This window comes from Nipponia nippon, unplaced genomic scaffold, assembly GCF_047370975.1.
Source record: "Nipponia nippon isolate SJK-2023a ecotype South Korea unplaced genomic scaffold, ASM4737097v1 scaffold_7, whole genome shotgun sequence".
Lineage (NCBI taxonomy): Eukaryota > Metazoa > Chordata > Aves > Pelecaniformes > Threskiornithidae > Nipponia > Nipponia nippon.
In genome coordinates, this window is record NW_028262391.1 from 30,882,034 (window position 1) to 30,903,553 (window position 21,520).

At 58.8% G+C, this 21,520-nt stretch overlaps 2 protein-coding genes across 4 annotated transcripts; both read right to left on the reverse strand.

Moving 5' to 3' along the window:
* Window positions 1–367: 367 nt before the first annotated feature.
* Window positions 368–6,444, reverse strand: ADGRG3 (adhesion G protein-coupled receptor G3). 2 transcript variants are annotated; one of them, XM_087739836.1, is made up of 13 exons: window positions 6,315–6,444; window positions 5,799–5,828; window positions 5,554–5,710; window positions 5,354–5,396; window positions 4,647–4,787; window positions 4,440–4,562; window positions 4,320–4,359; window positions 4,122–4,222; window positions 3,497–3,609; window positions 3,064–3,347; window positions 2,431–2,524; window positions 1,702–1,988; window positions 368–1,251 (listed from the first exon to the last, which is right to left on the reverse strand). In XM_087739836.1, the coding sequence occupies exons 1-13, from the start codon at window positions 6,394–6,396 to the stop codon at window positions 1,136–1,138; spliced, it is 1,611 nt and encodes a 536-aa protein (XP_087595962.1). In that variant the 5' UTR covers window positions 6,397–6,444; the 3' UTR covers window positions 368–1,135. The 2 variants fall into 2 exon arrangements, with proteins under 2 accessions (XP_087595962.1, XP_087595960.1); XM_087739834.1 differs by having other exon boundaries at window positions 5,354–5,471.
* Window positions 6,445–7,253: 809 nt separating this feature from the next.
* ADGRG1 (adhesion G protein-coupled receptor G1) lies at window positions 7,254–21,035 on the reverse strand. 2 transcript variants are annotated; one of them, XM_087740278.1, is made up of 14 exons: window positions 20,515–21,035; window positions 14,717–14,797; window positions 13,784–14,209; window positions 13,123–13,246; window positions 12,893–13,040; window positions 12,680–12,808; window positions 12,321–12,437; window positions 11,733–11,778; window positions 11,267–11,367; window positions 11,068–11,183; window positions 10,191–10,465; window positions 9,428–9,539; window positions 8,894–9,162; window positions 7,254–7,947 (listed from the first exon to the last, which is right to left on the reverse strand). In XM_087740278.1, exons 2-14 carry the CDS (start codon window positions 14,754–14,756, stop codon window positions 7,826–7,828), a joined length of 2,025 nt encoding a protein of 674 aa, XP_087596404.1. In that variant the 5' UTR covers window positions 14,757–14,797; window positions 20,515–21,035; the 3' UTR covers window positions 7,254–7,825. The 2 variants fall into 2 exon arrangements, with proteins under 2 accessions (XP_087596404.1, XP_087596402.1); XM_087740276.1 differs by having other exon boundaries at window positions 20,509–21,034.
* Between the last annotated feature and the right edge of the window lie 485 nt (window positions 21,036–21,520).

Consider the following 21,520-nt stretch of genomic DNA (forward strand, 5'->3'; position numbering starts at 1 on the left):
TGGTTGATTTTGGCAGGGGTAGACCCCACTGTGCAGAGCAGGGGATCGAGGCATTTCTGAAATGGTCTTATCAATAGCGAATGAATTTCCAGAAACCTGGAGTGCAGGAGAGGGACGAGAGGTTCCTTCCTCCTGCTTGCCTCCTCCCCAGAGAGTCACCCAGGTGCGTGGGGAGATGGAGGTACCCACACCAGATATTTGCCCACCAAAGCTGGACTTCGCACAGTTCTGTGTGACGCAGATGCAGCATTAACAGAGAAGGGGCTGCTCTGTGCGTGCACACACGTGCATGTATATATATATATACCTATCCATACAGATTTCTTCCTTCTGAATGATGACAAATTGGCAACAAGATTTTTGCCCATCAATACATCCTTAATATAAAGCAAATAACAAACAATATTGTAAGCATCAAAGACTAAGTCCATAGCGCTCAGACAGCTGGCAGAGATCTAATACTTAAAACATAGATGAGGAGATGTGTGTTTTCCCTGCAACAGGGCTGCGTGTGTACATTCGGCTGAAGCACGGTGTCCTCACAGAAGTTGTTGCTGGCCCCAGAGGGTGTTTTGCAGGAGGGACATACAGCAGATCCCTGCCCAAAGAGCTCGGCCCTGGTCCGTTTGGAGAAGACGTATTGCAAAGAAGCTTGTGGGATTTCTCTTTTTTTTCTAATTCTCAGACCTGAACCTCCTGAATCTGGGCTGGAGCAATTCAGTCCTCCCACCTCCAACAGAAGGAAAACCCACTGCTGGGCTGGTCCAGCACCAAAGGCCATGTCTAGCAAAGAGGGGGATGGCTCCATCCTGGCTGAAGGCAGGCGGTTTGTGGGCTCCCTCCTCACCCCCACAAGAGCCCCTGGGGAATGAGATCGGGGGCAGTTTAAGACCATGGGGGAGCTGCAGCCTGGAGGGACTTTGGCAGAAGGGACATCTCCGGAGCTCCTTGCTCAAGGCAGGCCACTAGGAACAAAAGGGCTGAAGCAAAGAGCCCTGCTAAGGTGGATCATGCCCACTGAAGGGTAAACCGAGGCATGGTAAACTGAGCCCTCGTCCTCCATGGGGAAGCTGCACCCGTTGGGATCAAAGCTTGTTCTTAGCGTGTGCATGTGCAAGCAGGGAGGGAGGTCTACTTAGTCCTGGGAGACTGTGGTGTTTTTGTCATGTCTGATGATGTGGGAGAGGGAGCCAGCCATCTCCTTTGTCTTCGGGTAATAGAGGACAACGAGCCAGATGAATATGAAGATTCCTGCAGGGAAAGGAAGGCAGACACTCAGCAGCAGCAGCAGGAGATGGTGGGAAGCATCCTGCCAGGATGCTGCCAGGACTTCCCTGCCACTTCCAGGGGGTTTCCCCAGCTTGCTCCTGCTCCTGCAGGAGGGTCTCCCCCTGGCTTCAGGTGAGCCATTTGGCTGGGATGTGCCCTGGGTGGATAATGTCCCTGTTCCTCTGCTAAGGAATGGCTTCCTTGGAGGAAAACCACCCCCGGTGGAGTGGACGTGGTTGGGAGCCATGACCAGCTCCACGCCGGTGGCTGTGACCTGCTGCTTGACATGCCCTGCCAAAGGGAAGGGCATGACAGTGCTGGGAAGATGCTGGTGCCTTGGGACCCCTGGTCAACACAACTGCCATGGTGGCTCCTGCCTCCTCCATCTTCCCCACCTGAGCCCAGGGAGCCCAGCTCGGAGCCAGCCCTGACCTTGGAGAGAGTTGAGGATGGTGAAGAGGTAGAGCACGGGCGCAGAGGAGGTGCCATAAGTGAGGAACACAAGGGCCCAGGTGGCTCCCAGAAGGCAGAAGAGCCCCACCGCCACCAGGGCCACCTTCCAGGCCTTGCGGTCTCCCTGCACTGCCCCTGTATGCTGCAGGCAGCAGCTCTTCCGAGTCACCACCCCGAAGACAGCCATGTTGAAGAGGAAGATGAGGCCAAAGTAACCACAGTTGGTGATGTAGTGGACCACGAGACGTTTGGAAGTGATCCAGCACCTGAAAAGAGACAATCGTGGTGCCTCCAGTGGTTCTGCTAGCCCCAGCAGCACCCATGGGAGCATCCCCAGGGGGATGTGTTTGGGGATGCAGGGACACCCTTGTGCTGGTGGGGTTTCCAAGGCCAGGGTGAAGCAGGGGAGACAGTGGTGTGGATCCACTGCCCTCATGTTGCTCAGCTGGGAGGGAGCCTGGGGAAGCTCCAGGTAGACCTTGGATGTCCCTCCATGACCTGGAGGCCTGCAAGCATGACTGAGGAGACTCGGCGCAAGAGGTGGTGATGATGGTGGTTACCATGGCTGTAGCTGCTGTGTTGTAATCACAGTTAGGGAAGCAGAAGCACAGTGTAAAGCTCCCTGCCCCGCCCCACTCCCGGCAGGATCAAGTTACCACTCCCCATGCCAAAGGGCCACCTAAGCCCTGCGGGCGGTGGTGCACGCACAAGTGGGCTATGACCTCCTGGTCCGTGGTCTGGATCCCGTATTTTCCGTAGCTGTCGATGGCTCCTGCCACCCCCACCACAAGAATGGGGAAGCCTGGAAGAACAAGGGAGACACGTGGAGGAGGCCAGAAAGGCAAGCGGTGGGCAATCTCTGCATGTCCCTGGATGTGCCGACCTCAGGGAAGATGGGGCTTAGGGACCCGCTGAGGTTGCACAAGTGCTGGGGGCACAAAGATTGCTGCTGGGACATGATGTGGAGAGGGAAGGACAGCGCTGGGTGGCGGGGCTCGAAGTGTCCCCTAACCTCTCTGCAGGATCATCTGCTCTGGTGCCCCCCAAGGTGCCATGGAGGGCTGACAACGGGGGAATGAAGACCCCCAAAGATACCACCTGCTTGATGAGCAGGAGGCTGGTCCTCAGCGGGATGGAGGATGCCTGCAGGTGCTGCCCTGAATTTGGTGCACTGAGCACATATAAAACACTTCCCAGCCCTGACCATGGCATTTGGAAGAGCTGTGGGCAGGATGGGGGCTCGCTCACTGTCTGCCCATCACTGCATCACCCTGTTCCCCCTCCAGTTGTACCCACTGCCCCCCTCTCCTCGCAGCTTTTGCCCAAGCTGGTGGTACTCACCCCAGCCTACCAGGCACAGCTTCGCCAGGTAGTGGCGGATGTAGGTGCCGAGGACCTTGACGAAAAGGAGGTAGAGGTGACAGCCCTCCAGCACCATCCAGGTGAAACAGCAGAGCAGGCAGTAGTGGGTGAACCCCCCCAGGACCTTGCAGGTCCCCAGCTGGGTCCCACCGGCGAGCCCGCTATTGAGCAGGAAGGCCAGGTTGAGGAGGAGCAGGCTGCCCACGAGGTTCACGTGCAGCCCCAGGTTGATGCAGAGGGTCTCCTCGGACCTGAACCTGCACCTGAGCGTCCCCAGAGGGAGCAGAAAAGATGGGGATCGCAGCTGAGCGGGGCCCCATGCCGTATCGCAGCAGGTTCATGCAGAGGCACCGGAATTGCCCCACATCTCTCCCAGCCTGAGGAGTCCCCAGTGAGCTGCTGCCACATCTACCTTAAGAAGATGCAGAAGGCGATGGTGAAGATGGAGAAAGCCATGGCTACCCCGCAGCCAGCAGTGGCAACAGCCATCAAGGGTTGTGCCGTGGATCTGTCCAGCGTTGGATTCTGCCAAACATGCACACGTTGGGTTAGACAGGCCCTGGACCAACCTAGAAAACCCAACTGCAGCTACCAGAGCCCTGGGGCTGATAACCCTCGTGGACTGCTGCAGGGACCCCACACAAGCCCCCGGTCTGTCCCCCCAGAAAGTCTTTGGGGGGAGTGGGGCAGTGGTGGCTCAGAGGAGAGTCTCCCTGGGGTGGGGTGAGGGACGAGTGAAGGCTATAGTGGACCACCATGAGGACCCTTCTGGGAGCCTCCACCAGCGGATGGGACCCCAAGCCTCACTGCTCCAGAGCCTGCACTAGACTGGGGGCTGTTTCCACCCTGTACCCACTCTGCTGAGCTGCTGCTGCCCTCCTAAGCTGGGGCTGGGCTTGATTTTAGGACCTGGGCTTGCCTGGGAGCAGCTATAACTGTCCCTGGTGCAGCTACGCATGACACCCAAGGGGCCACCAAAGTGGGGCAGGCAGCACAGCTGGGGTATGAGCAGGAGCTGTGAGGAGAGGGATTGTCACCAGGAGGAGGGTGAAGAAGGTGAGATGGTCGCAGGAGCAGACTGTCCTCTTGTCCTCAGGCTGCGTGACACATCCACTGCTTCTCCAGCCTCCTGCCTGCCCTGCGACCGGCACAGGGTGACGGCCATGAGTGTGGGGCACAGCACCCGCACCCAGCCCTGCACCCAGCCCTGCACCCAGCCCTGCCGAGGACTATACCTTTGCTGGGATCCCAGAAGACGCATTGGGGGGTGATGTCCTGCAAGGAGAGAGAGCAGCATCAGCTGATGCCACAGTGAGGGGCACTGGAGAGATGGAGGGAGGGCACAGCTGACTTACATGGAGCAGCTGCCTGTGGGCAAAGGTGAGCTGCACAGGGTCCCGCAGCCCAGAGATGCTTGTCTCTCCCACCATGATGCCCACCACAGTGTCGTCCAGGACCTGCCCTGTCTGGTTGACCTCCTGCATAGGAGCAACACTGCTGAGCTGAGCTGGCAGGTAACAAGTGCCAGTAGCCGGAGGGATGCCAGCAATGCCAGCCCGTACCTTGAACATGCCAAGCTGCTGGATGTTGAGGACCGTCACCACCACACGCACTGTCCGGCTGCTCAGGGACCGGAATATCTCCCTGGGAAGCTGGATCTTGCCTGCCTTCCCCTTCTCTGTCATGTTCAGCATCCTAGGGCCCTGCGGCAGCGAACAGCGGTGGGGGGGTTGCTTGCTGGCAGCATCGCCTCTCTGCTCGAGACCCACCAACCTTGCTCCAGGCACAAATTCAGCCCTGCCCAAGCGGATTTTGCTCAGCAACATCAGCAGAAGCCCCGAGGGCAGAAGGGGAGAACCTTATCCCCAGCACCTAGCAGCAAAGCAGCAGATCTGGGACCAGCTCCCAGGAGAGCTCCAGCCCACCATTACCCCATGGGACATGGTCCCCTGAGACGTCCAGAGAGTGGGAGGGCCCGGGAGTGGGCAGGAGGCACAAGGTCCCACACATTCCTCCTCCTCTTCTTCCTCTCCCTCCCCCTGACTACCCGCCTACTGCTGGGACAGCTCCTCAGGGAGGGCTCTTCCCTCCCAAGCACCATTTCACGTGACTCCTTGCCAAGGGATGCTAAGCTGACATGGGTCCATGATGCAACCGTGGAGCAGGGTGGAGGAAGAGCACGCCATGGCATGCCAAACCCCTGGGCAGGGGCTGAGGAATGCTTGGAAGGCGCAGGGCCTCCCAAGCAAGGGAGAGGGGTGCATCTCACCTCCTTGGGGGAAAAGGTGATGAGGACATCACGGGTGACAGCCCTGCTGACATTCAGGAGCAGCACCTTCAGCCCAGCCAGCCCACCGTGCAGCGCCAGCCCTGCTGACTGCAGCAGCCTGCAGGGCAGGAGGGCTGTGGGATCGGTGGATGCAGGTGGCTGAGCCCCCAAACCCCACCATGGCCACCCCTGCCCACTACCTGAGCCAGCGCTCCCGCAGGCAGGCACAAGCGGAGCTGCTGGAGTGCCCCAGCTCCGGGCAGCGCTGGGGCAAGTCGGGGCTGAGGGTCCCGTTGCCTTGCTCCTCCGACTCCACCATGTCGCAGCACTGGTGGTGCCTGTCACCCCGCCTCAGGGCTGGGGAGGAGGGGAGCAGGGTGCCTGCTGGGTGCCGTGGCACTGGGTGGGCACCATGGCAAGGGCAGGGATGGGGGGGACCACTCACCAGCACAGCTGTCTTGTCCCCCAGCAGCATCTGGAAGAAGACCACATGGGGAAGTGGGGTGAAAACCCCAAAATCTAGGGTTAGTCCTCCTCCTGCCCAGAGGGGAAGAGGGAGGAAGGAGAATCTGGCAGCTGCTAGGTTCAAAAGGAGCAGCCCTACAGTTACATGGGCTTCAAAAAGCAACTGGACAGCCATCAGGGCTGGTGAAGGCAAAGCCACCATGCCTGCATTGACACGTCACTGCATCCAGCCCCCCCAGGGTGGCTTGTAGAAGAGACCCTGGGCTGCTGGTCCCAGATTTTAAAATAGTCCCCAGCAGCAAAGCCCCCAGCTCCGCCTGCCTCTGCCAGCTCTCTGCACATCCCAGGGGGGACACTCCCTTCTGGCCTGGCCACATTTCAGGGCAAAACCCCACCACGATCTTTGGGTCAACACTTTCCCAAGGGAAAATATACCCCCCAAGCCCACACACACCCCAAGCCAGGGGTGCCCGCATCCCCCTCACCCGCCACTCACCAGGCAGCACCAGAAGCAGCAGGACAGTGCCCAGAAGCAGGTTCATGCTGCTTTGTGGGGTTTCCTGGCCACCCTTGGCCATCCCATGACACTCTGCTCCCCTCGTCCCAGCAACTCTGCTCCTCCCTGGGCTCCCCCGGGGCTTGTGGCTGCTCCTGAGGCAACAGCCGTGTCCTCATTTCCTTTTTGCGAACCCTCGCACCTTCCTGTGGGTTGGCAAGTGACCTCCTGCCCCAGCTCACAGCAACAGCGATAACGGTCACAGCCACATCGTTTCCCCCTTGGCTGCTTCCCCCAGCTGACTCAGGGCTTTTTTCCTTCCCCTTCTCCCCCCCATCCTACCAAATCTTTGGCCAATGCCCCCCACCAACCCAGCAATGTGTCAGGGCATCTGTCTCCCAAACTGGGTGCGCTGCCAGGCATCACCACAAGCTGCCGGGGATGAAAGATCCACTTCCCAGGAAGGCTGCCCTGCCCCGGCTGGGAGCTGGGAAACAGGCAGAGGGGGATGAGCCACAAGTGGAGCACCATCCAGAAGGGGAACCGGTGAGTTGGGAGATGCAGTACTGCGTTTGCAAGCAGCACAGCCAGGAGAGCTGCGCTCTCCATGGCCCCGCAGCAACTGAGGGAGGCAATTCCCATCCTGCGAAGCCTCCCTCTTCGGATTCCCATCTTCCACCAGCCTCCCTTTTCACTGGGTAGTAAAGGTCCCCAAAGACTGCAGCAGTTTCCCAAACCACGGCATCCCCCTCCATCACCCCGACCCCTACGGCACCAGGCTGCCAGTGCTCTGCTGGGAGCACCGTTACTTGTCCCAGCTCTGAAGGATCCTACAGGGTGAAACGCTGGATCCTGCCCTGGGGATGGGACAACCCAAGCCGAGGGACGGATCCCATTGGAGAGCCCACAAACGCACCCAGCAGAGAGACCCCAGCAAGCCACGCTTCGAGCAGGAACAACTTTAATGGGCACAATTCTGGTGTGCAGGCACGCTCGTTAAACTTCTACACCATCCAAAAATATACATTCAACAAAATAACAAAAATAGATTATTTCAGCTGCTAGAGGGTGTTGCAGGGGCAGAGTTATTCTGCCTTCACTGGGGAAGGACCCTCTTGGTGACCACCAGCAAGGGCTGAAGATAGGGCCTTTCCCACCCTTCATCCCTGGCCTCAGGGCACGGGAGGGGACATCCGGAGGCACTGGGGACCCTGTCCCTGTCCCTTCTGGTTTCTGCAGCCCTCATTGCCCAGGCAAGCATCCCTCCCTCCTGCTCCAAGGATGCCAATCCAAGGGATGCACCGCTGCCCACCAGGATGCAGTGGGTGGGAAAATTGGGGAGGGGGCTGGCAGAGGCAAGGGACGAGGGGTGGCCAGCCCCACTGTGGGTCCCTGGGCTCCTAGCAGCCCTACGAGGCAGGTGTGGTAGCAAAGCGGACGGCGTCAGTCCTTCCCGTGGCCATCCTCCACACGGGGAACCCTGGCACGGTGCAGCACAGCCATTGCAGGGCTCAGCCGAGGTGGCACTGGCTGCTGTTGGGCTGCAGTTTGACACTGTCGGAGCTGCTCTGCGAGTCAGGGGACTTTCTCGCCTGCAGAACCATGGTCCAGTACCAGAGGAAGATGAGGAAACCTGGGACAGGCGGGAGGAATCATAGAAACGTCAAGGTTGGAAAAGACCCTTAAGATCATCGAGTCCAACCGTTAACCTAACACTGCCAAGTCCATCTATACCATGTCCTCGAGCACCACATCTATCCGTTCTTTAAATACCTCCAGGGATGGAGACTCAACCACTTCCCTGGGCAGCCTGTTCCAATGCTTGACCACCCTTTCGGTGAAGAAGTTTTTCCTAATGTCTAACCTAAACCTCCCCTGGCGCAGCTTGAGGCCGTTTCCTCTCGTCCTATCACTTGTTACTAAGGAGAAGAGACCAACCCCCACCTCGCTACAACCTCCTTTCAGGTAGTTGTAGAGAGCAATAAGGTCTCCCCTCAGCCTCCTCTTCTCCAGACTAAACAACCCCAGCTCCCTCAGCCGCTCCTCATAAGACTTGTGCTCCAGACCCTTCACCAGCTTCATTGCCCTCCTCTGGACACGCTCCAGCACCTCGATGTCCTGTCATAGAATCATTTAGATTGCAAAAGGCCTTTAAGATCATCCACTCCAACCGTAAACCTAACACTGCCAAGTCCACCACTAAACCATGTCCCTAAGCACCATGTCTACACGTCTGTTAAATACCTCCAGGGATGGTGACTCAACCACTTCCCCAGGCAGCCTGTTCCAGTGCTTGACCACCCTTTCAGTGAAGACATTTTTCCTAATATCCAATCTAAACCTCCCTAGCACAACTTGAGGCCGTTTCCTCTCATCCTATCACTTGGGAAAAGAGACTGACACCCAAAGGGAAAGAAGGGCGGGTGAACCCCCTCTAAGGACCAACAGCAGTTGAGAGCGAGCCAGCCAGCCTGCCAGGGACGGCTCCTCTCACACCCCATCACCACCCCACCAATACCCCACCAATACCCCATGAAACCCCTGGTGCCCTTTGGAGTAGCCTGGCATCCCAGGCTCACCTTGGAGGGAGTTGATGATGGTGAAGATGTAGAGGGAGACAAGGCGGAAGACACCGGAGGTGAAGGAGAAGAAGACCAGTGCCCAGGGGATGCCCAGCAGGATGCTCAGCCCAAAGAGGGCTAGGACATGCTTGAGCTTGTGGCCTTTCTTGTTCTGCCGGAGGATCTCCCGGATCATGGCCCCCAGCATGACCGAGTTAAAGAGGAACACCAGGCTGAACAAACCCAGGTTCACGACATTATGGATCAGGGGGCTTGTGATCCAGCATCTGGAAGGAGGAGAAAGGGCAGAGGGTTATGCTATGTCATCCCACAGGGACATGAGTTGGAGGGGCTGAGGGAAGCACAAAGGTGTGGTGCAAACTCAGCACCCAGCTTAGTTAAACAGGAAGGGAGGATCCCCCACCACCACCCTGCACAAAGCCCCAGAAAAGCCACAGGTGGGCTAAGGAAAGTCTGTAGGACACAGTGAAGGTTTAGCCAGTTGACTTTGTCTAAGACTAGGGACCAAGCAACCCATTTCCCATGACTTACATGGTTGCGTTGGTGGATTTGCCACCAACAGATTCATAGACAGGAATGGAGAAGGGGCCGTAGTTCGTCCAGCTAATCAGGAAGATCAGTGTCACGCAGAAGAAGGGAAGTCCTGGGTGGCAAGAACAGAGTGAAGCAGCCACCCTAGTCCCTGTGCCTCGGTCCTTCTGGAAGCATTTGTTGCCCCTTTCTCCCCATATAGAGTTACAAACCAACATCCTCCCTCCCAAGGGGGAACCAAGGATGGAGCGTGCAACGAAGACGCCTGGCGAAAGCCCCAGCCCAGGACTGAGCTGTGCTGCACCAACCCCAGCCAGGGGTTTCCTAGGGCTGTGGAATTTTAGGCCACAAATGATCATGAGATCTTCCTACCATGGCCTCCAGCCCAAAGCATGGCAGAGATGCATGGGTGCTTCCTGCATCAAGCCCATCTCTCTGGGCTGTCCTGGATGCTTCTTTCAGAAAGAGAGGATCCCATTACTATTTAAAGACTCCAAGCAGTGGCTCTCACATCCCTCCCTTGCTGGGTGACCCCCAGGGTGACCCACCCTTGCTCTAGCACCAGCTTCTGCTCTCAGCCACTAAGTCTCCTTCTCCACCAAGCCCCTCAACAGAGATCCCTCTGCTCTCAGACATCTGCTCCCCCACAGCTACATCTCCGTCCCCATCCAGGTACCATAGATGGTGGGAAAGACCTATTTGGGTGCCCCTCCACTCCCGTTGCCCATGCCCTCAACGGCATCTCTGCCTCCCCCATGCTCACCCCAGCCCACCAGGCAGAGCTTGAGGAGGAAGTGGTCATGGTAGGCATTGAAGACTTCGATCACAAGCCGGTAGAGGTTGTAGCCCTCAATGCCCATCCAGGCGAGGCAGCTCAGGAGGGAGAAGTGCAGGAACAGCCCCCCGGCTCTGCAGACTGCCTCGCTGCTGCTGGAAGCCAAGTGCTCGGAGATGAGGAAGGTGACATCCAGGAGGAAGATGGCGCCCAGCAGGTTCATGTGGATGTGCATGCTCGTGATCTGGTCTCGCTGCTTGCTTCTGGAGAAGCGAGGAGTGGGGAGACCTCACCACCGTGCCTGGCCAGCATCCTTGGTGTCCCACAACACCCCACAGCTCTGCATGGGGCAACCTGCCCCTGCCAGAAGAGCCAGGAGACCCTCTGGTGGTGTCAGGGGCTGAGAGCCTAACCCCACAGGTGGGACCACCCGTTACATGTGCAAATTCAGGTCCCTGCAGCTGACCCTGCATTTCAGGTCTTGGCCATGGGGGGTAGGCAGCGACATCATTTCAGCTCTGAATCATCCATGTAGGATCAATGACATGACTCAGGAAAACACACTCATGTTCTCCACTGGGCCCTTGAAAAGATCTTTGCAGGCTTCTGCTTGCTGGATCCATAACAAACACCAAGCTGATTTTCCAAAATCATTGGAAACAGCTGGTGTTTTTGCGTGCCCTGTGGGAGACCTGACCAAGGCGGTGGTTTCTGGAGAGGAGAATTCTGCTTTCTTCAAGCATGGCTCCTTCATCATGCTTCTAGCCAGGCCACTAACTGTGTTTGGAGATCTTGCACCCACCCGGGTGTAGTGGCAATGGACAGGACACAGACGGGGAGCGTGAGGTGACCTGTCAGACCATACCTGAAGTAGAGGAAGAAGATAGTGCAAATGGATGCTAAAGCTGAGATCAGGCAGCCGATGTAGGTTATGATACTCAGGTAATCCCTGTGTACATAGGTGATCTCCGGAGAAGATACCTGAGGAGAAGGAGGAACAAGAGATGGTGAGGAAAAACAGCCAGTGGGAACAATGCAGAGAGCTGCAGGAAGGCGCTACCCACCATCAGCACGGCAAAGTAGGTGAGGTGGTTGCATCTGCAGTCCGTCTGGCTGCCCGCCGTCACCGTTGTACAACCATAGCTGTCCCAGCTCCCAGAGCTGGCTGCGCAAGAGAAAGGGAGAGCATCTGGTGAGCAGCAGGAACATCTGCTTCGGGTTTGTGGATTTTCAGGGCAAGGTGTCCACGGCAGGGGGGAGGACAAAAGTGGGGGTCCCAGCTTGTCCCATGCCAAGCACACACACTCAGATAGCACCCTCAGCACCAGGACCCATCCCTAGGGAGGGAGAAAGCTCTTTGGTTAGCTACGGAGGGGAGAACCTGAAATCAACCCCATGGGAAAGGTTTATGGAGCTGCAGCGAGGAAGGGAGGTGCAGAGCGACTTTTACTCCTACCAGCATGTCTGTGGTACCCTGCAAAAGGAGCAAAGGCAGCACCTGGCTTCACACCCAAGTGCAGGAGCACTCACCAGTGGTGTCCTCCTGCCAGAAGACGCACAGTGGGGTCACATTCCTCTGCAATGACAAAACCATGGGCCCTGATCAGGATGCAGCTGTGGATTTGTTGCCCAGCCAGCACATTTGATAGGGAAGAACATGGGGCAGGAGGCGAGATGGTCTCAGGAGACAAACCATCCCATATCATGGGAGTAGGCTCCAGGCAGAGACCATTTTCTTGGCAGCTCAACAGAGCAGATACTTGCTCCCAGGACCCCTTTTTTCAAACAAGGGGTTCGCCTTTGAGCAGGTACCTGACAGGGCCATGAATGAGCCAAGGGATTGTTAACTCAAAGGGTCCCCCAGCCCTGGAGATCGTGCTGGAGGCGACACATCTGCAAAGAAGCATCTCCTGGACAGGACCAGGCAGCGCCACCACCAGTGCACGGTGAAGCCATGATCATCATACAGCTCTGGAAGACGTAGCAGACGCTGTACAAGCAGGCCAAGGGCATGGACCTGCTGGACTGTGACCACTCTCTAAGCTGGCAGGGCCTGAGCCCTCCTTGCCCCGCCATTCCTGGTGGGACCAGGTTCAATGAGGCTGTTTCCCCACCTACCGGCAGCTGGTCATGGAAGAAAGTGAGGACCACTGGATCGGAGAGGTTGGCCACCACCATGTCCACTAGGGAGATGCTGATCACCTTGTCACCCAGGATGTGGCTGCTGTTTTCATCCTGTGGAAGAAGAGGAGGCAATGGCAGTATGGGAAGGGATTGCTGCTGGGCATGAAGCTGGTGAGAGTCCCCAAGAAGGAGGTCCCATGCCTCTTTCCCCATCAAGCTTCTAGCTCATCTTTGAAGCATCTTCTCCGAGTGAGCACCAGCACCCTGGTCTGGGCAGCATCCCTGCTGCCCTGTACCGCCGGAGCCCCTGGCACAGCAGGCACAGCCCACCATGCCATGCCTGTGGGCATTACCTGGAACATGGTCTGGCTGTTGATGTCCATGAGGAGCACCCTGTGCTCCACCACCTCCTCCCTCTCATTCGCCGTCACGAACAGGCTGCTTGGCAGGTCCACCGCGAACCCATGGACCTCTCCACCCTCCTGCAAGGACAGACTCATCAGGAGAGAGGTTGGGAAAGGGTGCTGGTGGACCAAGACCACCAGGGCAGACTCCCCAGGACCCACCTCTCTTTGGGAAGCAAAGGCCAGGTGCCGAGGAGCCCGAGTGGGCTGGACCCTCAGGACAGTTGCGTGCACAGTGGCCTTTCCAAAGGTCTGATTCTGCCCTTTGAGCTCCACCTTGGCCAGCATCTTCTCCAGCTCCCCAAGTTTGCTGTCGGGGAAGGGGTGCAGTGAGCAGGATGCAGTGGGCACTGCACCAGTGGCAGTGGGAACAGCACAAGCCAGGAACTCACCGCCGAAGCATCTGCTGCTCCGTGGCTCCTGTGGCCAGCACTGAGGGCTGGGCAATGAGGCTGTCCAAGGCGGTGAGCTGGTCCTCCACATCTTGCTCCCAGACGGGCATGCTCTCTGGAAAGGCTGACAGGCACATGAAAGGAAACGCTGTGAGATGCACAGGCAGAGCATGTGCATAGGCTTCCCTATGCCCTGAACCAAGTGGGCACAGCTCTGGTGGGAGCAGAAAGCAGAGGGCTTCAAGGTGACCTCAAGCCCGGGGAGCTGATGGAGACCCCAACCCAGAGGGCTTCTCCTGCCACCTGGAGCTCGGCTCCCACCAAGACCATCAGGACCAGGCTGGCTGAGGCTAGCTAGGTGCCTAGCAGTGCAGACGGGACCCTTGGAGACCTCTACTAAGCCCATGATTTCCCAGGATTTTAGGGGGTAAAACACTTGAAAATCTCCATCTTCATCTTTAGGGAGCCTGGGTACCAGGGACTGCCCTGGGGCTGCTTCAAGCAAACCTGTGTCCCCTTTCATCACCCTTCAGCTGTGTCTTCACATAATCATGCTGTAGCACATACTGGGACACCACCAATGCTCTGCTGATGGCTAAAGAATGGGCTGGGGATTAAATGAACCCTTTATTTCATTAAAGTAACGTTGAATTGCCTTTACCAGGGAAGGAGTATTCAGATGCACTGTCAGCAGAGGTGTTCTTCCCGCCCCTTGAGATGTAGGACACGTTGAAGATGGAGGTGCTGGTTCTTTCAGTCTTCTGAGTCTCCTTCCCCCGGGTAATGCTGCTGGATGGGTCCCCACCCAGGAGGAAGCTCTGCTTCCCATACGCCAGCCTTAGGGTCCTGTTGGCCTTGAACCAGTAGATGCAGAAGCGGTACCTGCCTAAAGCAGGGGGCAAGCTGTACTTGTAGGAAGAGTTTCTCCTGCTTGGCAAAAAGGGCGTTTTTATTATCAGTGCCTGGACCGTGTTCTCGATGGAGATGGTGTCAGGGCTATCCTCGTAGATGACAGAGCTGTTCTGGGTCTGGTTTCGGTCACCGCAGAAGCGGAAGTCCTCTTCCCAGTGGCCATTGGCTCCCACCCCTGCGTTGCAGAAGCACACGGAGACGCCAGTTTAGCTGGAGGGGCAGCCACCCCCAGCAAACACCACACCCCCACAGCAGCTGTCACATGTGGCACGCCAGGGTCTCTGCCCCAGACATCTCGACCCCGTCCTGGATGGGCTGCATGACGTCGGCCACCTCCCTGACATCCCCGTGGCCATGCTGGGAGGGTTTGCTGGGGAGCAGAGGCTCCTGGGGTGGCAGGACTTCCCATGTCTTGCACGTGCATCAGCAGAGACTGACAGAGGAGCTCTCCATCTCCAAAAGGGATGGATGGAGACCATCTCCTTACTCTGGAAAAGACTCATCCTGCCCCGCAGACCCCACCAGAGGCACGTCAGTCCATGAGACATTTCACCTCTGTGGAAGCCATGGCTGCAAACACCCCTTGGTGCCCCCCAGCCAATTTTTTCGGGCTGCCAATTACATCCAGCAGCCCAAACCTGGCCCACAGGCCCAGGGCAGGACATGGCTGGCGACAGCCTACCTTGGAGCGGGGAGAGAAGGAGCAGAAGGAGGACCTTCATCCCGGGCAGCTTTGGCTTGGCCTCTGAGGAGAAAGCAGAGCCTGGAAGGGTACAAAAGAAAGGGGCCACATGAGTATTTAGGTATCACCCATACCATGGGGTCACGGGATGGAGAGCAAAGAATGTGCTTGGTGGGACACTGGCCAGTGTCACGGCTGGTTCCCTGGTGCCTCTGCCACCAGGAGGAGCCACGAGCACTGGGTATCCTGCCAGGCAGCGGGCTGGAAGGACGGGAGAGGCCGGCAGCCGGGTCCCCGGGCTCTCAGCACAGGGAAGGTGCCTCACCATGCCGGTAACAGACGATTCATGCCAACGATTCAGCACAGGAGGGGTCCCCTCTTCCGCTCCCTGCTTCACATCTCAGTTTGTGCCTTGGCTTCTTATCGCAAGCGATAGGAATAGAAGGAAACAGCGGTTTCCTAATTTGCCAGCCCTAAAATTACTTTCTTGGGTGCTTTCAGCTCCTGCAGATTAGCTGAGGAGCCGGGCACATTGCAAACCGCTCCATCGTTTCAGCTCAGCAGAAATGGGCTCTCCAGGGCTCACCCCAGCAATGCAGCTGCCAAAACCCTTTCTGCCCCTCGTGACCAGCCAGGCAACGTCCTCTGCGTCCCCTTTCCCCATCCCTTCATCCTGCACTCTGGTCCACCACCCTTTTCTTTGTCTTTATATGCAGCCGGGGCTCCTGTAACCTGCACCCAGGCCAGTGCAGAGCACCCTAGGGTGCTGCCACACCCATGCGCTCCACCGAGCTGCAGCTTTCACACCCACAGCCCTGCCCATCATGCTTTCTGCCTTCCTCACACCATGAACTGCATCTCCAGTGCTGCTGGGACGCACTGAGCTTTGCCTCCTCCTCACCCTGCTGTCACCCCAGCAACAGGTCGAGGCTGGCAGGACCCATCCTGCCAGGGTCTGGCAACAAGCAGGAGTCCCCCCACGGCAGGACAGCATCAGCAGGGGCTGCCGGACTGGCCGGCAGAGCCAAACACTTGCCAATGCCCAAAGCCAAGCTGGCATCTGGTTTGCCACCGCTGCATCCCACTCCTGTGCCGCTCTCAAAGCATCCTCCTTGAAACCCACCGAGTGGCCAAATCCTGTTTTGTGTGCTGCAGGCGGGTGCCAGGGCACCCACCAGCATCACCTGCAAAGGATCGTGAGCTCTCCCAGGCACCCAAGGGTCATCAGATAGGAAAGCTGGGGGAAAACTGCTTGCTTGAAAACTCAGCATCCCTGTTAGCAGGTTTCTCCCACCAGCACGGGTTTCTCCAGCCAACACAGATCCAGGGCACACCCTGCACTGGCACAGGCCGCTTGCCATCCCTCCCTGTCTGCTTCTTGCAGCAGTTTATCACCGGAAGACAGGGGCTTCGGGTAGTTAATTAACCTGCTGCCATGGGTATAATTGAGTGTGGCGCTAACGAGGTTCCCCAGCATGGGCTGGAAGGGTACAGCACAGGCATAACTCAGCAGCAATAGCTGGATGTGGACGGGGCTGGCATCCCGGTGCCTTGCCACACACTTGGGAATCATGCACATGTATCTGAAAAGCACGGATCTGGGGTGGCAAAATGCCGGTGGTGATGGGAAACACCTGGATCGATTCAAATCAACAAAGTGGCACATGAATGCCAACTGTGGCGTGACGGCACAGAGCTGGTGTGCCAGGAAAGCATCCCCTCCGGATGGGGAATGCTGAATCCCAACAAGGCTTCAGCCCATCCCACTGCGCTGGCTCTGGTGGGATTTTATTGGGGTGGTTGGAGGACAGGATCAGCCTCTTTCAGCCGTTACTCAACCGGGACCAGAAATTCCTGCGGGGATGTGGGTGGGGGAGCTGGTATTTCCCCTCCGAGCCCTATATGGTCCCACTCGCCCTGACGCCGATTGCTGTTTCCTGAGCCGAACAATAGCAAGAGAAAATCCCCCGAAAATGGTTTCGCAGCGGGAAAACACGGTTCCCATCCGTGCCAGCGATAAGCAGTGCTGGAGGGAGCCGGATGCACTGAGCTCATGCCAGGGCCCTGTCATCTTCCCATCTCTGGGTAGCAGTGGGGACACGTGGCATCGCTGCCCTTGGGTACCCGTACCGATGCCACGTGTCCCCACTGCCACTGGGGCATCTCCCCAGTGTCACCCATCTTTAAAAGCCCCGCGTTATCGTGGTGACCAAGCAGAGACCCGCTTCGGCACCAACCCTACCTCCACTCCATTATCCCCAAGGCAGGATGGCTGTACCCACTGCCCCAGCCAGAGCATGCGGGCTGAGCTCCTCCAAGAACAATAACACATAGAAAAACTCCTGGTTTGGCCCCAAAATCAGCCAGATGATGTAAAAAGAGGTGGTGGGGACACCGCTGGGGCTATGCAGTCTGGACCAGGCTCCCTCGCCGCCGGCATGGCGGGAGGCTCAGCCCCGGGCATCACATTGTATCGTCCCATTAAAAGAACATGCTAATCTCTGAAAGAAAAGCCAAGGAATAATATTGCGGCCTCTAAATCTGGAGGCAAATGGGGAAAAAAAAAAAGCCTGGTGTTTACTACCACCTTACTGCTCTCTGGGTGACTTGGGAGCAGGTATTTAAGCTTTTAGAGGTGGCATGTGGCTTTTGGATGTGACGTTTTTCCCGAGAACAAGGGAAGATGCTCTGATGCCTCAAACAAACACCGGAAATGGGGAGATCCAGGGGCTTTTATCTCTGTTTTCCTTCCAGGTCTGTTAGAAAAATAAGCTGATGCTCTGTTCCTCGAGATGCTAACAAGCCCACATCACCCCTCATCACCCACAGCCTGTTAACCAGGCATGGGCTCAGGAATTGGATGGGGAAACTGAGGCATGGAAAGGCAAGCCATGACAGGCTCCCCAAGATGCAGAACAGCTTTGCACAGCTGGCCTCCATCGTAGAGACCGCAGACAATGTGCCTTGGGGCTGGAGCTGCCCGAGGAGGCAGGTACCCCGGCAGGGACCCCGCACAGAGGGGATGCCCCAGTGTTGGTCACCCAGCTGCTTCACAAAGTGCCCTTGTCCTTGGCCAGTGGCCTGTGCATGCAGGGGTCAGCCCACACGTTATTCACGGCATTGGCATGTGAGCCTTTCCCATCACCGGTGGGTGGCAGGGTCCGACCCGACGCATTTGTTAATGCCCGAGGAGCTGAGTGGCAGCTGTGCCGTGCCGCCAGCCCAGCTGCACCAAGCCCGTGCCACGGGATCGGCTTTTCTGTGGGGCTGCACACAACACCCAGCACCCGCGAGCTGAGTTTTGCCAACAGGACAAAACCAGACCCGATAAAGATTCCCACAGGAGCAGCGCAGCTCCCTGCCAGATTCGTCCTTCACCAGCTGCTGGCAACCATCCCTTCCCGAGCAGGCGTGGGGAGAGCCAAGGGGAGGCTAGCACAGGCAGACCACTGGTATCCGAGGCTCTCGAGATGGAGGTTTTGCTTAAAGCTGGGTCGTAATGTTCAAAATTTTAAAAAATTGCCATTTCCTAAAAACAGCACAGACAGAAATATCACAGCAAACTAAATCAGCGCTTCGTCCAGCGCCTGAGCAACACAGCACCCGGCTCAGTCGTGTGGAAAGCCTGCAGCTTTGGCAGGGGCTGCAAATGGTCTGTGAAGGACCACGTATGCCTGCGGTGAATTCAGGGCTGCCATGAAATGGGAACGAAGCAGTCAGCGCAGGCTGTCCTCCCCCGGCACCCCGCGCCACGTCACCAGCCTCGGGGGATACAGACAGCCGTCCTTACGGTGTGCTCCCACCACTCAGCGTTCTTCGGAAGAAATCCCTTGGGCTCCTCCTGCGGGTCGGCTTATATCTTCCCTCCACCCAAACCACCTCCCTGGGTTTTAAATGGCTTCCAAAACACCGCGGTCCCCTCCCAGGTCTTGTCCCCCTCTGCATGAGCAAGGTCCCCATCGCCTGCCCGCGCCATGGGTGCTGAGGAAGGGATGTACAGGGCAGTGCAGAGCAGCCCAGGACCACCCCAGATCAGGCTCCCAGGCATTTGGGGTTTGGCATGGGAAGCAGCCAACCTGGAGCCCAGCGAGGGCGAACCTGGTCCTGGTGGGCTTTCCCATCTGCAGAAAAGCCAAGCGCAGCCGGGGCGAAGGCTGCGGCACCCAAGGAGCCAGGTAAGAGGCCACGGATCCCTGCCAAACCCCAGCTGTCAGCAAGCTGATGGGAAAGGAGTTGGCGGGTCGGAGCCCTCCCAAAAAACAAGCGTCGGCAGGCTGCCGCCCAGCTGGTATCACATGGGTGCTGGCACACTGGGAGCCACTCGGCCCGCTGTCTGCAAACCCTGCAGCACCACATCCCTCCAACACCCACGGGTGCCACTGCAAGGTGCGGGGACAGCCAGCCCTGGGAGTCCCCATCCCAGCAGCACGCAGTTGCTTGCAAACCTGTTGTTCTGCGAATAGCAGCCCCCAGGCCATGGGATTAAGTGCTGGACTGCAACCAAGTATGCAGCATTTTTAGGCCTTCGCTTAATTCACGTGGGAGCTGCAACCCCAGCAAGGAGCATGGCGAAACCGACCGTGGCTGCAGTCCTGGGCTTAAAGGATTTTCCCCCCCACCCATCTCGGAAACACTCCTGGCTCCCCACTGGCAGTGGAGCTTGGAAGGGGGTTACTGCAGCCCTCAGACCATGAAACAAGTTTTGGCTGCCTTCCCTCCTCAACAGCCATTCAGACTTGCTGCCAGGAGGTTATTCCAGGAGACTTAATTTCAATTCTCCAGCCAGCCTCGCTGGCTTTTGCTGGTCCCTCTGGAGGGAGTTCAGGCAGTCTGCAGGTAGGGAGCACCCAGAGCATCCCATATCCTGCAGCGGCATGCCAGGACCAGCAGCAGCAAGCTGAGATGTTGTGGGAGGAATCCCCCCAACAGGCATTTTAGGGGAGGGAGATCACCCTGTCAAGACATGCCGGCGGTCTCACAGGGATGCTGCGGCCTCCGCCAGGAGGAGGGAGGAAGAACGGGGTGCACTGGTGGTTCCTTCAGGGTGGGAAGCAGTGACCACAGGCAGAGCCTAGCCTGGCAGCTTCACGGGGCTCAGCTGTGCCGCCAGCAGCAGTCAGGAGCAGCTGGTCCCGGGTGGCTCAGGGGGCTTCATGGCTCCGTGGCCTGGGAATTCAGCCTGGCTCCAGGGCAGGGGCGAGTGGCAGCAGGGCAGACAAGGGCGAGCCCCATTTAGCAGGCATAGAGGCTTCACCAGACAGCGCACACCTTGGCCATGAGCAGAAACCCCCGGTCCCTGCTGTGATGGAGGTGTCGCACCCACTGCTCAGACGCAGGGAGGCAAAATGTCCCTGTACCTACCAGAGCAGGGTGCATCCCAAAGACCCCCATGGAGCAGCCCTTAGCTTCATCCAGACAGGCTGCTCCCTGCCCCGCTGGCCAATGGAGCACCCCAGGGTGCTGCCCAGTGGCACCAGTCCCAGCCACGCAGAGCCCCAGTGCCCTCCCAGTCCCGCTGGGCTGGCCCCACGGGGTGACAGAAGCCCAGGGCCGCGGCGGTCCCCAGGCCGGGGGCACTGCTCGCCCCCGCACCCAGTGGGTGCCTCCTGCCCCCGCCGCCTCCCTGCCCGCACCGAGGACCCCCGCAGCATCCCCTCCCAGTATCCCCAGTAAGGGCGTGCCAGGCAGCGCCCCTTACCGTGGCCTTTGGGACCCCGAAAGCAAACACTGGACCTCTCCGCTCCTCCTCCCTCCCCCGCCCGGCTCAGCCGCTCCCCGCCGCCCCCCAGTACCTGTACCCGGGTCGGGCTGGGGGCGCTGCCCCGGCTCGGCACCTTGCAGCTCAGCTCGGCTCCGCTTGGCGCGGCTCGGCACCTTGCGGCGCGGCTCGGCTCGGCTCGGCTCGGCTCGGCACCTTGCAGCCCAGCCGGCGGGGCTCGGCTGGGCTCGGCGCGGTGCGGCGGGACAAACGGGCCCGCCCCGCCCCGTCCCCCCGGGCAGGCCGTGACTCAGCGGGGCGGGACCGGGACGGATCGCGCCGCACCGACCCCTCCGAGACCCTCCGGGATCGCTGCGGGGGCCGCGGGGCCACCAACCCTCGGTCACGGTACCTGCCCGGCTCTGCCCGGCCCAGCCCGGCTCAGCCCGGCTCGGCTCGGGTCAGCTTGGCTCTGCCTGGGAGCACCGGGCTGGGAGCACCGGACTGCATCCCCCCGCCCGGCCGAGACCGGGACCAGCACCGGCACCGGCAGCGGGACCAGGACCGGGCTCGGGACCGGGATGGGCTGGAGGACCACGGCTGGGGACAGCCGGGAGCTGGGGGTGCCCCATCCCGCCGCCCTTCAGCTCCAGGCTGGCGTGCATCCAGAGGACAGAAGGAGCTGAGCGGCTGCATGCCTGGCTGCGAATGGGATTAAAAAATAACAATTAATGGGAAAGCAGCCGGCACAGAGTGTCCCTGCGAACCCTGTCCCGCTCCCTGCAGGAAGCGAGGGGGGCGAGAAGCAGGGCAAGGAGCCCAGGCCCCGAACCAGGGGGAGCTGGGGAGGGGGCCCCCCGTGCACCCCATGGCACATCTCTGGAGAAGGTGGGCTGGGATGTGGGGTGCAGAGCCTGGATGCGACCCCCCAGCCGGGGCATGCGGCTCCCACCACCCATCCCAAGGCCGGAGGTGGGCACCCCACCCCTCACCCTTGGGACCCCATGACAGTGGTGGGAGCTGAGGATGGAAGTGTCATGGCAGCGATGGGTGCTGCAGGAGTGGACAAAGCCACTGCTAAGCGGTGCCTGCATCCAGCCACGCCA